At 37.6% G+C, this 16,722-nt stretch overlaps 1 protein-coding gene across 1 annotated transcript in view; it reads left to right on the top strand.

The window, feature by feature from the left end:
- The window catches only part of PPP1R12A (protein phosphatase 1 regulatory subunit 12A), a 124,784-nt gene that overhangs the window by 40,733 nt on the left and 67,329 nt on the right, over positions 1–16,722 (top strand). Inside the window, exon 2 of the mRNA XM_072864354.1 lies at positions 6,484–6,614. Within this exon, the coding sequence (XP_072720455.1) occupies positions 6,484–6,614 (131 nt within the window). The remainder of the gene's footprint in view (positions 1–6,483; positions 6,615–16,722) is intronic.

Genomic DNA, 16,722 nt, shown 5'->3' with positions numbered 1-16,722 from the left:
ATTAGTCATTGGTAATACTAGATTAGTACCTGAAGTTCTGTTACAACACCAAAACTGTCCTGTTTCTTACTGTAAATGTGAACATCAACAGCAGCCTTTCCACCCTGTAGGTACTTTATTAAAAATAATACTCAGCAAATGTAAAATACATGCTTTTATAGTGATTTCTTAAATAGTAAATAAGTGTAATAATCGCTAATATTTCATGACCTGATTTGTTGGTCATTCTTATTACCCTTTATCCTGGAAGTGTTCCCAAATATTCAGTGAGTCTTAGGACATTTTCATTACTAATATTAGACTCTTAAGATGTTATACTTTGTACGAAAATATTGAATTAATGACCTATGAACAGATTTAAGGTGTAAAAAAAAATTCCTTCTTTGTTCTAGTGGCTGTAAGTGCTAGGTTACCTCAAATCTCTAGCTTGGAAGTTAGATAAGGCTTACGTTTTCATTTTGTATGCCTTACTGCCACTTCACTCGTTTGTGCTGCATTCTTAACTAACTTGCAGCATAAATATGTGACCTGCAGAAAGTGGAAAGTGTTGCTCAAGCTTGCTTTGGATCTTTTGACCAAATTTCTTTTTATACCTTCTCAGTTAGTGGTTTACTGAAAGAAAAAAATAAAATTCACAATTGCAATATGTAAGCTTATTCTTTTTTTTTTCTCAAGGACAGTGAAGATGAACAGAAGATATTCATAAACAGTGTGAACTGTGATGTCCTCTGTCCTAACAAAATTTTTCCTCATGAGGGCAAAAATCATTGCAGACTGAGACCGGCGTTTGAACTGTGGGGATTATCTGACAGTGCTGAGCTCACTGGAGGGCCAGCGAGAAGACCCAGGCAGAAGTGGTAATTGTTGAGTTCACACCGTGAACTGCTCTGTGGCAGCATTATTTCAGAGGACTTATCCTTTAGCCACCTCTTCATGACAAGTAGTGAATTTAATTCTCTTCAACCTCTATTCCTGTCTCAATTTCAGTTGAAATTGCTGAGGGAGGGAGGACAGCCAGGTAGACAGAGTGAGTAATGTGATTTCCTTAGGAAGTCTGTACAAACAAGAAAGTAGGCTAAAATGTGTTGTAAATTTAAAAGTGAGAGTGGTAGAAGTGGTTGCAAATTTAGAAATGTGTTCTTTGAAAAGTGTCAGTTTGAAACAAGAAGCTTTAACACAGGGTTTGTAATAGGTGAAATTTCACAGTAAAGCAAAATTTTGTTTCTCTGATAGTGGAATTAGGACAGGAAGATGAATTTCAGAACAAGGCTTCTCTGAATACGAAAAACATTTTAATATAATCAAAGCAAATAATTCTGCTTTAATCAGATAAAGATAATAATATATTGCTGTCCTTATTTTATTTAGTTTTAAATTCTAATTGCCTTTCTGATCCACTTTAGATCCAGTTCAGCAAAGTATGTTGGCATAGCTGTAAGGGTGTGGTATGTGATGGCAGAGGAAACAAGCAATCCAGGGTGAAGAGAATAGGAACCGCTTTTAACCAGCTCTGCTGCTAGGTGTGGATGCCCTCCCTTAATTCGATTCTTGAGTATGTTAACAAAGATGTTAATGTCCTGCTTAGTTCCATTGGACTCACTGGACTCGGTTCGCTAGATAAATCAAAGGAAGGGATAAACTATTCTCCAGGCTACTGTGTGAGGTCTTTCTCCTTTTTCCAGCATTCCCATAGGAATTCAAAATGGTTGTTTGTCTTGTTTTATCGCTTTAAGTCTAATGTATTGCTCCGTGTTCATATTTGTGACTTCTTTCTGTACTAAGGGTAAATAAGGAAAAATGAAGTGTGATGACAGAGATGAAACATACAATGTTTATTTTCTGGTATTAGAGGCAAAATACCTTAATTTGTGGAATAGATCAGGATACTAATCAGGTAACAGTAAAAGGTGGGTTTTAATCTCTCTCTAGAAAACACTGGTAAAAAATTTAATGTCTAAACCTCATTAGATGTCGTTACCTCATTACATCTCATCATTGATGAAAACCAATAAAATTTGTAGTCCAATGTAAGATACATACTGTATAGCTTTGCTGCATGTATATGGGACAGTAGTCTTAACTGATTGCTTGTCTCTTTCCTGACAAGATTTCTGATTTTTTAAAAAAATACAGACCTGTTTTTCCTGTCTTTTGGGGAGGAGTACTGTCAGCTGAATTCTTTGGGTCGTTACTCGCTGAGGGACCAAGCACTCTAGATATCTCTTTTAAAGCCATCTATTTTAAGGTTACTTACCAACTTAAGTCTACCCTTCACCTATGTACTTAACACCTGATAGTAAGGAGAGCCAGCTAGATCACATGCCACTTGCACTGGGGTATAAGTTGAATACAGTTAAAATCTAGCATGTTCGGCAGGCATCTGGTTATCCCCTTCCAGGGATTTCTAGGAAAAGTCTGAAACGTCATTTCACTTAACATAGGCATGTTGTTGCCAGGACAAGTTGGACTTACCTAGGGTTGGTCTGTGTGGGAGTCGGGCGCTGCTGGTCTTTGCAGTCCAGGTTTCAGATCATTGTACAAAGAGAAAGCGGTTTTCTTTCCTGGGCCGTAATATACTTCCTTTGAGATGTCATCTCTGTTCTTATCAGAAAAGGTAACCAGACTTTGTATTATCAACTTTGCTTTGTTTTGCTTCCTTTATGACTAATTAGCCTAGTTTCTAAATTAGTTCCCAAAGGAAATGAGGTTTATATGATTGCACTGTCCAGCTGTTCTGTTTGGGGCCCGTTGGCTAAGTTCCATCAAGTTTGGCAGGGTAATGAGTGCTTCATGCAGAAATGCTGCCTTTCTACCAGTTTGTGGAGGCTGGGAACAAGGTTCAGAGACAGAACCAGTGCATGGGATGAAGGGAATCTCGAATGTGAGGTCCCATGCTCTTCTGCTTGCCCCAGGAGTTGGCTGGTGTGTGTGCTCTACAGATGTGCTGGTCAGCAAGCACTCGGAAGGAGCTTTGGGATGACCTGTTGCTTCACTAAGTGGTAACTGAGGCTCTAGGTGGGAACTAAGGACCGTGAAGGGAGAGACTGGGGATGGGGAGGTGAATGCCAAGAATCAAGATTAATCCTCGAAAGATTGTAGCAGACGTGGAAGAGGAAGGCCTGTGGCTATCTGTCGTCTGTGCTGAGACTGGGACAGAAGTCATCATGGGGATTTATCTTTTTGAGTCACTGTAACATCAGTTGAACTCTTGTTATTTATATCATGCATGTACATTGCTTTTTCCTTTGTAATACTTTCAGGCTGAGGTTTAGGCAGGCAGACTTTTCGGAGGCTGTTGCTTTAAGTTTATCATGCTGTTCTGACAAGCTTTCCTTTCGGGGTTGAGATGTCAGTCTTTAACAACAGAGGCACTTTTGGCACTTGATAAATACTGCTTTTAGAAGTGACTATGAAGATAGTGCAATGACAATTGGAGTAGAAATGGAAAAACATTAAGATAAAATTTCTTCTATAACATTTGTTTCTTGGCTTTCTGACTTAAGGTACCTGCTGATAGTCAGAGGTGTCTTCTGTATAAGAAGTACTGAGAATGATAGGGTCCATCAAACACCTGCGGTGCTGTTAAGGTGAAAAAGGGAACAAGGAGAAATAGGATGTATTATATACGTGTTCTTCAGCAATATGATCAATAGCATTTGCTTTTCTTCACCTTAAGATAGCTAATAGCCTTCTCGGAGGCCACAATGGGTTTTCTATAAATTATTTAAGGTACAAGGCTCATTTTTAAGTAATCTTTGTTTAAGGAAGCTCAAAGGTCATATTTTTTAAATTACACAACTGTCTTCCATTTCATCAACTTCAGCTCTGAGGCTCTTGTTGTCCCATAATAAAATTGTTAGAACAGTTGTTCAGATTGTATAAACGGTTATGAGGAGCATTATTTAAACCTCACAGATGTGATCACTAGTAATGCCAGTACTTTCCTATTTGCATATGCAAGTAAATTATTTTATTATCTCAATAGTTACTCTTCTATCATCCTAATATATATAATTTCACAGATTGTTTATCTTTGCTTGTCATGAATGTGCAATCTCTGATAATACATGAGAAGTGTATTTGAGCTCTCCTGATTCTTGCCATGTATGGCACAATAAACTGCCCAAATTTGGACAAATATTTTTAGCCACTTAGTCATATGTCTTTTAATGTGCTGCATATGTAAGCTTTTGATTCACTTAGCAACAGTATTTTTATGAGTATGTCTGGCTAGTTTTTCTTATGTATATTTGAAAAATGGGCAAGCATTGTTCTGTGTTGGGTTCTGTCACAACCAGATGGTCTGGCTTTTTTTTTTTTTTTTAAATAGTGCTAATCAATTTTAAAATATCCTCTTTTCACAGATTATGAATTTTAGAAGATTTTAAGATATATGAGTATGCAGCATATTGAAATGTAATATTACTGTAATGTAACATAAATTAATGTAATGTAACATTAATGTAATATAATATTAAAAGATCTATATTTACAAATGCTTAGGCAATTTCAAAGTTTTCTGATATAAATTTATTTTCCTTATAATAAATTGGTGAATGTTATGCTATACGTAGGATATCAATGGTCAGGCAAGTTGGATATCCAGAAAAACTGAATATATGGCATGTGCGAAATATGGCTACGTTAATGTTTCTGTTAAGTGTCAACATCTGTGTTTCTTGAATTTGTTTTCCTCCTGAACTGAGTAGTGATGTCTTGCATTTAGTTCCTTTTCATTTTAGTAACAAGATGCCTTGCAAAGAGAGAAAATTCTTTTCTTTCAGAGCTTGTTACTAGCATATAAGCATTATACACTGATGATAAGTGGAAGAAATTGAAGACAATATGCTTGAGGAATTTGTAGTCGTTATTGTTGGAGTATGTTCATAAATTATTTTATTAAAAGAATTGCTGATTTTAGGGATGGATATGACTAAAAAGATAATTCAAAAAATCCTTTAGGAAGGCAGGTTTCAAGGACACGTGAAAAGGTAGGAAGGTGTATGAATGTTTTCACTCAATAATGTGGTTTTGTTTTTAATTGAGAAACAAATAATGCAAGCGGGGTACTGCAGTCTAGTTGCAGTCTAGCTGCAAGTTTATGGATGAACAAGTCCAGATGAGACTCGGTGTTAAAGCAGTTGTGTGTTACATTCTAAACAAAGTCTTAAGTTCATACCAAACTAAAGCAAATGGGGTCAAAGAGGGATTATTTCTTGCTGGTTTTGTTTGGCTGATTAAATGGGGGAGCAACACATCTCCCTCATGGTGTAGCCATTGCCTCAGCATTACAGAACAGAGGAAAGCTTCGCAATTCATCTTGGAAGGCACAATCGCTTAAGTAAGGAAATCTGAGATTTTTTTGTCATAATAAAGCAGTATATAATTTTCAGTCTTTATTGCTGTAGAAGTATTCTGAAAAGTAAAATTTATACCTTAATTGCATTTAATTAGAGGCATAATTCTCTAGAAGGATTTAGGAGCCCAACAGGAAAAGGTCTCATTTCAGCCTTCTGGTTATGTAGTATTGTTGATTTATTAAGCTAAAAAATTAGTACCAGTCTTGTGGGGTCTAGCTGTTTTGAGTCCTTGCTGTCCTGAAATGCAGAGGGACTTTTCTCTCTGTTGCTCTGCCCTTTTAAGGGCAGCAGTATGGAAGTTGGCAAGAAAACCCACTGAGCACCCTGTGAGAAAAATACTCAAACGCAGAGAAGAAAGGCAAAATAGGAGCCAGTCAAGATGGAGACCTGGAGAGCGGCAGTAGTTCTGCATCTGGGCAACACTGTTTCCTTGGTAATTAAGAGATGTGCACAAATGAGAATATCTTTGCAATGTGCCAAATTGATACTCAAGTAAGTTTATAAACAGCAGTGATTAATAGACCATTAAAAGGTGTATGATGGTATAGAATACACTGGAGTAGAAAACAGCAGGGGGGTGTTGAAATGCAATGTAGCATCCCCTTCCATACTCCTTAGTGTCAACTGCATTATAATTAAAACCACGTATGGTATCGTTTTCCAAACTGCTGCCTATGTCTTGGTCACAACAATTCTGCTTCATGGTGTAGCTGTTTATTCAGTTGTAGTATCCACTGAAGTGAGTGAGCTGGACCTGGGATGAAGTGAGGGCCTGGGGGCTTTATAAAGGGAACCACTTTGTACTGGAGAACAAGGTTGCAGTGGGGATTGTAAATGGCTTCTCAGAAAACCGCAACAAATTTACCTGAGGAAATAATATTTGTTGGTTTTGTTAAACTCTGTTTGAATTTGTTTATTTAAGGATTTTTTTACAAATCTGTAACACCTGCTGCTTTTCTCTCAAATTCTTCTTGTCCTGCTGTCAAACCCCAACAAATAAACCCTACTCCCTCATCAGACCTGAAAATACTACCTTTTTTCCTGAAGATGTTGCTTAAAGATGCACAGTATTGTAGAACAGCTTTAATATGAACTTATTTCTTAAATCTTTCTTTCTTTATAGGCTTGTATAGATGATAACGTAGATATGGTGAAATTTCTTGTGGAAAATGGAGCAAATATTAATCAACCAGATAATGAAGGCTGGATACCTCTACATGCAGCTGCTTCCTGTGGATATCTTGATATAGCAGAGTAAGGCTTTTTCCTCTATTTTTGAAATACACATATTTTGCTAATACATTGTTAGAGGGGCACTAGAAGCAGATGGCATTCATAAATTGTCTTTTTAGTTGCCTCTGGGACGTGTAGTGAGAGAGAATGCTTTTATATTGTGTGTTGGTTGTTAAGTGTGCTGTGTGCATAACTATTTGTGCATTGCATTTTCTCTTTCTGGCTTTCTTGCATCGTATCTTAGGTAGCTGTGAGATGTAAACATTTAAGATTGTTCATGACTGTCAGATGATTTTTTAAAAATTATTTTCTTCTGTAGAAAGGTTGTTATGGGGGGAGGCATGGGGAGAAAGTTCACATTTACATTTTATTAGTAGTCTGAAACATTATCCTGGGATAAGTCTATGTGCAGGTGATTAATTTTGCAATTCTATTTGCAGTCTTGAAACTTTTGGTTTTCAGGTGTGGTATAAAGTGGTGACTTTTACTAATTATTTTGGCTGTGGAACAAAATTTTACAGCTGAAGTTAGATGCCTGTTATGGTATTGGTTAAAGCTTACTCAGTACTAAATTCCAGGAGTGGCTTTGTTGTTATTCTTGAAGCCTGTTGAAGGCCACTGAAGATATGCTAAAATCAAGTTTTTTCAAGAGATTGTCTGTTTTAACCTGAAGTAATGACTGATTTGAGAAAATGTGTGGCATATGTCATTCAGCATGCTGTTCTTGCAGTAAAGAAGGTAATAGTGTCTTTCTAAAGACCCTTTGGGTAAGCACAAACTTCATTAATTCTGCTAAACTCGGTGTCATGTCTGATCCAGTGTAAGACTTGGATAAAATAAAAAGTAGTATTTTATCATTTAATTATGTTACTGTACTAATTACAGTGGCAAAAGATGGAAATTGTAAGTTTAAGGGATCCTTTATTGATGTTCTGTTCTGTGAGTCTGAGAGGTTTAATTGCTTGAATCTTAAGGGAAAGGAAAAATTCTGGAGACTTTTGTATATCGTTTTCACTGGGAAAAATTTTTTTGGGGTGTTCATAGAGTGAAGTGCTTTGTATATCCTTTTTGTAACTGGGACACTGTGTGACTGCTAACTTCTGTAATCTGCCTTTCTACACTATGCAGATGGTTGATGCTGTAAGCTCCCTTGCATGCACGCTGGAATTGTTTACTTGTTGGCTATACTATGACAAGAATTTTCCTACTAACTGAGATAATGTAGGCCTTTCTTCAGTTTAGTGGAGGTAAAACACCTGCCTTTTTTCCATAATAGGAAAAAGTTGAATAAATGTTCTTGGTTTGGCATTGCAGCCTAAGGTAGGCAGATCTTCAGGGAAGAAAGAGGGATGTCCCTTGTCCGCAAGACAGTTTTTCACTATTGACTTGAGTATCTGAAATCTGTAATATCACTGCAGAATGTCACCTGTTTTTTATTCTCGCAGACTGGGACAGGACCTGTCTGCATATTTTCTATAGATATCCTTTAAAGAAATGAGATTATTGGAGTATAATCCTGTGGGATGTGGGACATCTAAGCTGTTGGAAGAGCAGTGTTTTTAAGGTGCAAGGGGTTTTGAAGATAAGCTGTTGAAACAATTTCCACATACAGCTGAGAAGGGGAACCTGACCTGAATGGAGCAATGTTTACATCTGATGAGGCCCATAGAGTTTGGATTTTCTTCAGACTGCTTCACCAGGAGCTCAGCTTCAAATAATTTATACAACTGACAGCAGAATTTGCAGCTGAGGCAAAACTGGGGGAAGACGAAAGGATGATACAATAAATTACCAGAGGACAGAAATTTGATTTTTATTTGGCCCATAGTACACGCTGGGTCCAGTATCTGCTTTAGTGAGGATGCATCTTTCTTGGGAAGCATGAGAATGTGTGTTTGTGTGTGTTTCTGTCTGAATCTGATGTGTTTCATTTTTAGCACTAAATTTTCTGGTTCATGGAAGGGAGCTTTTAATTTGGGTAAATTATGGAGCTTATATATATAGTTCAGAAAAGATTACAGCTAATAGCTTGTCATCTTTCCGTCCTATATGATATGCACTAGCATTTTTTTACAGAACATCTTCTGTTCATTTCCCGTTTTCTTGCAAGGTGCAAGAGAGAAGAGAGTTAGGGAATGGGTTCTGGTGTTTCCTAACTTTGTTAATGAAGAGCTGGGGAGAGTCTGACCTGTGCTCCCCTTTCTCCTCCTGCCGTGGAACTGCCTGTTGCACAGCTTTGTAGAGCTGCTCAAATTGGAGACTCAGCAATCTATTTCTGCTTCCTCTGCTGCCATCTTAAGTCTTCTTAGGGCTTCCTTCAGGTGTAAATAGCTGGAATTTATTTATCTTGAAATAGCACAATCTGTAAAATCATCCAAATAGCAAATTTAGTTAATATATTGATTTTGTTTACAATGCTTATATTTTTACAATTCATAAGAAAAATGTGGCGTGATAACATACTTTCAATATTTCCAGTTTTCATGTCTCAAAATCTAAAATCTAAAAGCAACAGAGCTAGGAGATGGAGATACTTTCTGTTATGAAATGCATTTCTATATTTAGAATGTAATTTAGGGACTTTCTAGCACTGCGTATGTCCTCTGTATGTTGACTATGTTCACCTTTCAACCTCAACATTCTTCATGTATGTGTGTACATCCCTTTCTAGGCTTAAAAGAGGGGGAAAGAAAGCAGAAGTTCTGTTAGCGTTGCATGATAACTCTTGCATGATTCATCACTAGGGTTAGAGTCTATGAAATATAACTGAGATGGGGTGTGTTGGAGTCTGCAGGTCTGTTAATAGGATGTGAAACCTTGGTTCTGCTTTCAAAAAATGAAAAAAACCCCTAATCATTACAAACCTTTGTAGTAAAATCTTTATCACAGTTTTTCTTCTCCTGATGCTCATTTGACTTCCATAGGATTATATTTGGGGTGGTTAATGTACTTTCTTGTAGAGTGAGAAAGGTTTCTGTTCAGACTACTTTTGTAATTGAATCAGTATGCAAACAGTCTCACAGTTCAGCTGTTCTTTCTGTGTGTTCCATCCATTTGCTACTAATACCCATTTCCTATTATGTACAGTAAATGGGAATGACTGGGAGTCACTCTGAGTTAATACAGAATGGTGCCTGCCTATTTGATCAATGCAGGAACCTTCCCATCTCGCTGTGCTTTCACTGAATACCTGATCCTCTCTCTCGCTCTTGCACTGTAATGTACTCATTCTTCTTGAGTAGCACCTGCTGCTACTCAGATGTTCCTGAGTGAGTGCACCCATGTGCTGGAGATCTGGGAGAGGTACAGGATATGTAGGTGGTAGGGAGCTTCTCCAAAAAAACTCTGGATGTCTCAGGGAGCCACCACTTCAGCCATGTTTTGGCGCTGGTCCCATGCTAATTGCTAATGGGCTGAGTGAATTTGTGGCATGGCCCCCACTTGGTGGGGTTTTTATTTTGCTTTCGCTAACTGTGCTGTCTGGCCTATGGGTTTCTCACTGCAGGTGTATTCCCTGTCCCTGTCATCCTCCACTGTGTTCACCAGTCCTACAGCATCTTCTCCCAGCAGTATCTCCTGTCCCATTTCAGTTTTCTGCTGCTTTGGAACAGCCCCCTTCTCTTGGACATGCTTCCCGTCTCCTCTACAAAATGCATCTTCCAGTTTAAGAAATGTTAGTCTTGTAGAAGCCCACTTCAGGCAAAATACAGCAAGAGAGCATAGTTGAGTGTGAAATAAAGTGTCAGCTGGTTGCAGATGGAGAGTTGTGCTGTAAAAGGAAAAACTCTGCCATGGAGGGCAACTGCTCATTTTGTTTCCGTTGTTTCTGAGATCTGTAAATGCTAGGAGTGCTTCAGCTCACTGGAAATTCTTTGAATATTTTAATTTTAGAATTGCCTACTTAAGTTAGTGTTCATCTAGTTTATGATCATGTGAATTAGCTTACAAGTAATCGTAGTATGAACAAGTTTTAAATTAAAATTCTTCAAAATTGCCAAAACAGGTGGATTTTGCATAGCATGTTCTCTTTTTCTATTCTTTTCCATTTTTTTCATATATAGAAAGCTTTACACAAAGGAGACTTTTTTTCTCCAATGTGTTAGTATGAATTAAAAAGTCAGCATCAAATGCTTTGAAAAATTATAGTTATGTGGAAACAAACTTTAATGCAGGAGGACTTCAACAGAAATTTTGTGTGCATTCTTTAAGATGGTATTTAATGGGCAGGACCCTTAAATTTACCTTTGTAAAACTCTTAAAACTATTTGGGTGTATATAATGAATTTTTTTATCTGATATATCTCTTCTACAGTTTAAAAACTTGTATATTATTTCAGTATCAAGGAATAAACAAATTCCTTTTTAGAATGCAAAAAATCTAATAGAGGAGGAAAAATAGTGCAAAGTGGCGTTTCAGAAAAATAATTTTTAAATGCTTACTTTTTTATTTCTCTCTGCTTTGTATTGTACCAGATTAATGTAAAATAAATCTGAAATGGTAGAAATTTCTTTTCTGTTCAAGCATTAAAGTTTGTGTTAAAAATGTATTTTCTTCTGGGCTTTGTACCATGCCCAGTTGTGAGTTGCATAGTTGATGTATTTTGAAGCTTGTTTGCAAGTATTTAGAGGCTACAGTACAGTTTTACTACTTAAATACTAATGCTTTTTCCTTTTCCCCAGAATGAAAGGAGGTGCATCTTCCAGCAAGTGTAAGAAAAGCATTTTTCAGAAGTAACATAGAAGTCAGTGACAGTTACACTTTTGTGCAAAAAAACTGAGGGGGAGGGAGATGTCTCCTGAGGGAAGAATCGGGTTTTTATACCTTCATGCAGTGGGTACTAACAGTATGCCAAATGTTGCTGTAGATACTAAAATTTCTCATGGGTTCAAGGGATGAGAAATCTGCCAAGGGTGGATACATAAAAAAAATACAAATGCAGAATACATACATACCAATGGGATCTGGTTCAGAAAATTCATGAAAGTAGTTGGAGACTGGAAAGATATTACAGGAAAAGTAGCATGTGTTTGCCCCATTTTTATTCTCCTGGAAGATGTGCTCACTTTTGGAGACAGGCTAGATGTTAAATGGAAATTTGGTCTAACTCAGTATGGTTGCTTTTATGTTTGGGAGGCATTTTTTGATACACATAGTTACACGTACAGACCCTAAGACTTAGCACAGTTTCAAAATACACCTTCTTTATTTTACAGGTTTTAAAGGCTGAAGCGGATGATTACAGTTAGAGAATAACTTTTTAATTTCAGAGCCTCCTCACTCAGTTAATTTAGGAAGAGAATAGCAGCTTGACCAACTCTGCTGCTCTAAAACCCAGCTCACCCACTTTCCTTCCTGCCCAAAGTTTCCTATGTTGTATCCCCTCCTTCCCCTAATATTTAATGCAGACTTTAAGAGGCTTGTGTGTAACCACTGCCTTGCTGCTGACGCCCATCTGTTTTTGCAGACACCTGAAAGTGAACCCAGCCAAACTAGTTTGCTGAAGCCTCAGCAGGACGTTGTCCCAGGATCTCTCTATTTTAGTAACAGTCCATTAAGACTAAAAGAGTGATCGTTGTCTGGTATATGGAGGAGTGAGAGACAGTCCTGCAAACCTGTAGTTGAATACATAGATGTTCAGTGATAGGTGGTTTACTTACAGCTCTAATTGCCTTGTGGGGACAGCTGTGGGTGCTTGGTGGTAGTGATTCCTACCCATGGTAGAAGGACAGGACCAGTGCTCATCTGGCAACAGCTAGTAAAGGAAGGGAATTCAGTGCAGTTTCACAATGTGCTTAATGTGATCTAACTTGAGACTACTGCAGAAAGAGCCAGTCATTCCCTTTGCTCCTTGGTTTTCCCTCCTCCACAGGCTCTTACCCCCTCTCTTGCATTATCTAATGATCACACAGCAATGTGGGAACTATTAGCGTAAGACTAGCCTTCAGGGGGTTTGGAGGGTTTATTCACTTTTGGATCAGTGCGCTGATCTGGCTTGCCAGCAGCAGTTGGCATAGATACATGGGTATTAAAAAAAAAAGTCTAGGCTGCTTTTCAGACATGGCTTGTACCTCTGATCAGAAGCCTGGCTGTGGAGAGCTGCCTGCGCTGAGGTGGAGTCCTCTCCTTCATCTCCCACCTCATGAGCCTGAACCAGCTGGTACTGTTGGATGTTCTTCCATGGTGTCTGTGGTGGTGCCACAAAATATGTTTCAAAGCAGTTTTAATGTTTCTAATCCATTTCGCTCTAAGTTTTAGTAACTTGATCATCTGGAGTGCTTTTAGTCTGAACTCTTTTGCCGTAACCCATTATAATCCTAGAAGACCAGGACATTTAGGCAAAGCAGACTCATAAAAGTGTCAGGGAGAGTTCCCATCTCCTTTTGGTTTGTTCCCAGTTATGGTCTTAACTGAGTATGAAGTGATGTTATTAGTGATACATTCAGAAATGGATCTTTGGAGGATAATAATAAGTTTTGATTTGTGAATGACAAGGTGAAGTTGGTGATCTGATGCAAACCACATGCAAACTGATTATGCAAACTGATACAGAGTTTGGTCTGATGGAGATGCTACAAGGTGAATGAACTTTTTTGTCAGGATTCAAGATGTTACTTTAAATGACACAAGGAAATGTTAACTGGAGGAGTAGAATTAAAAGGAAAAAGGACCAAAGATGAAACTTGATACAACCCACTCAGGAAATGAGAAGAGGACTTCAGAAGGTTATATTATAAAACAAGCCACGTGACAAAATAAAAGCAGGAAAAGAAGATTTATTCCCAGCCAAAGAAGAACAGCTCTTCTAGAAGAATGCCTGACTTCTTACAAGTTGACCCTGATAAAGATGCAGTGTTTGTTTTGAGAGCTGTGAAAAAGTCACTGCAGGCTTTGCAAAATTGTTTCAGTTAATTAATTTCTATTTGCTGCCTTGTTTATTTCTGGAAGAACAGATTGGGAAAAAACATTAATGTGAGAGAAAATATGCTATTTTGGTAGTCTTCCCCCCCCCCCCCAATCAAAGTGCGATGCTTGTTCTTTATCAGAAACTTAGAAGTTGTTCCTCCTCCAAACTTGTATTAGATATCTGCAAGAATAAAGCTAAATTGCATTAGAGAAAAGAATGGGGAAACTTGGAGAAGATTAGTGAGCTAGTATCACTTGGCATTTTCTTTTGTGAAGATGTACTGTGGCAGTGTACTGTTTTCAACATGGTTTTGCTGCATGTATGTATGTCCTAAAAATAATGAAACACTAATTAAGTTATTTAGGTTGATGGTGAAATTCTCTTTTTAAAATCATGTCGCTATGTGGTAGAGTTTAATCTTTTCTACTGTGTAGCTGTGATCTGATGTTTGGATAAAAACCAGCTGGCAGAAATACACAGTAAGATACAGTTGATGTGCTAGGGGAAATTATAGGACCTAACTAATTTGATACCTGTTTGTTCAACTGAGGGAGGGAGTCTAGGAGAGCTGATTGCTCTAGGATGCACAAAGACAGTGTGCTCTGTAGCTGCCTTCTTCAGATTGGATTACTGTGTGCATCTCCACTTAATGACCCTAAATATTCGTTAGTAAGTGTATTGCATTTCTGTTCTTCTAAAGGTAAATCTACTAGACCTTTAAGTTCAGAGATATCTTCTTCAGGGACATGATTTAGTGGAAAGTATCTTTTTTTCTTTTAATATGCTTTAGCAGTTCATTGTATGTAATGAAAAATCAAGGGACTAATGCCCGGTGTAAAGCTCAGAGCACTCTTATTTTTGGCTGAAAAAGAATTTTAAAGTGCAGCTCATGTCTAAGAAAAAATCCCGCTTTGAGAAGTGATGGCATAGGAAAGATCATAATTGTTTCTCACAGAGCATTGGTTTTATTGGTATCCTGAGAACAGTTTAGAGTAGGTATCTTACCTATGAATTCTGAAGTTAAATGTGAGCATCTGCGTGATACATACGGAAGAGAAGACACACAGAAGAGTGATACATATGGAAGCCTGGGAGGTTGGGTAGACTCCTGAGAAACATAATGCGTCAGGTCCTCCCTGGATGATGGCTCGTAACTGCCCATTGCCACCGATGGACTCCTGTTTTCTAGGTATGACTGGAACATGTGAAGGCAGCTCTAGATACATGAGCAACCATGTTTTGAATTGAGCAAGTGCTTGGTAAGTATGGCATACTGTCACTTGTGAGGATCTCATCAACTAATTCAAAATTGCTGTTTTAGAGAGAGGAAGTGATAGTTTCTTCTTAGACTATGGAATCTGTGGAATTGTTAGTGCCATTAAATACTGAATATAGTATTTATTCAGTTATCTGATATAAAAATAATTTAATTCACAATAAAGTCAGGTTTGAGTGTTGTTTTCTAGGAGAAAATATGGGTGTGGTGTAGGTTGTCACTTCTGTGCACCTGTTTTTATTTTCTTTGAGCTTTTTTCTCTGTTGTGAGTTTGACCCTATTCTGCCACATACAGTAGATTTTCTAATGACACTAAAGCAACTTATGACCTACTTATCCTTTCTTACAGCTGTGTCTTTTGTTGGATATCCTAAACTACGTCATTTCGGTGCAAGTGATCCTAATCTGTGTGTATTTTTCTAGTCTTATCCGTGACTGAGGCAGGATAAAAGCTGCTTGAATTCTTCTGAAAACCATGTAAATACAGTGTGGTATCTCTGGAGACATAAGGCTGCTGTGCATTGATGAGAGTGAGTTATTTGAATACAATTCACATACTAAGACACAAAAATGTAATTTTTTTTATAAACAGCAGGTATGACAGGAAAAAAGTATTAAAAATGAATTACTTTAAACCTCTTGATTACAGATGAGTACTGCTCATCAAATTTGAATAAAGAGTAAGAGTTTCTTTGGGAAGAAATGTATTTTCAAGGAAGTTCAAAGTGGACTGGACAGGTAAACAGGGGCTATGAATTGGAGATTGCTGATACCTAACGAGGGGTCAGACCGAGTTCAGTACTACTGGATGATGCTAAAAGCTGCACTGTGATACCAATGTTGCTTCACAGAGAGATTTGGTCACTATATTATTGCAAGATATAGTTACAAACAAGATAAGTTCTGTGATGTTGTGTTTATGCTAATATCTGTTTAAGCACAGTAAAAGAATTGATCTTGATTTAAATTTTTCTGATATATATGCCAACATATGGCTGTTGGAGGAAAATAAGGTTGTTAAGTTAGGTCCATCCTCAAAACTTCCACTGAAATAGAAAGCAGCAGTTAAAAATCAGAATTTGTGGTGCTACTGTAGCCAAATCTAGCAATGCTACTCTTGGCATAAAGCAGGAGAGATGGTGAGCTAGTGGTGTGATCACCTCTTGTTGGTGAGGAATTAGCTGAGGAAGGTGGGCAGCAGCATGGTTTTCCTTCTCCCTCCACCTTTTCTGCCTCCCTGCTGTTGTTACCTCTTCTTTTTAACCAGCATAACTCAATCCCAAGTATTCACCTTGATGACACTTCCATAAATCACCACCAATGCTTGGAGACTTGCTACAGGAAAGCATCCTGAGCAGAGCACATTGTTACTGAGCTAGAGTTACTGTATGTACTGTAAGTACTCTTCTGCAGCTGCAACAAGATATTTTTCAAACTCAGCCTTAATTTTTGTACTATGGGGTGCAAGAAGGATAATCAGGTTTAGATAAAACCAGCCTTTATGGAGAAAAAAAAAATTGTTATATGTGGTTGAGAAACAATACGTATTTTTGTTGTCAGACTTCTTAGTGTTTCAAAATTTCTGATACTTTTTGAGAATGTTGGACTTCAAAACACGTTGGTCTGATAGCTTAAAACTTGTATAATTCTTTGGGCATTTAATTTTTTTTTAGCTTGGTTTTGTTTAGGAAATTGTGTGAATTTTGACAGTATTTGCTATAAAACTTCACACGCCTGAGCTTGAAAATAGCATACTTTGCTAGCTAGCATAAAAAGTATTTGTTTCTTAATTTTTCAAAGACTTCAAAGTAAAGGAGAGAAACACTTGTTTACAAAGTGCATAGTGAAACTAACATTTGATATGCACTTAAAAAATACTTTTTGTTTCGCTTTCTTTCTTTATTTCCTGCTGATGTTTTTGCCCTGTATTCGTCCTGGCATTACCAGC

Source organism: Ciconia boyciana, chromosome 1, assembly GCF_034638445.1.
Source record: "Ciconia boyciana chromosome 1, ASM3463844v1, whole genome shotgun sequence".
In the NCBI taxonomy this organism is placed as follows: Eukaryota; Metazoa; Chordata; class Aves; order Ciconiiformes; family Ciconiidae; genus Ciconia; species Ciconia boyciana.
Note: the sequence above shows the minus strand (reverse complement) of the source record. Positions and strands in the feature narration are given on the sequence as shown.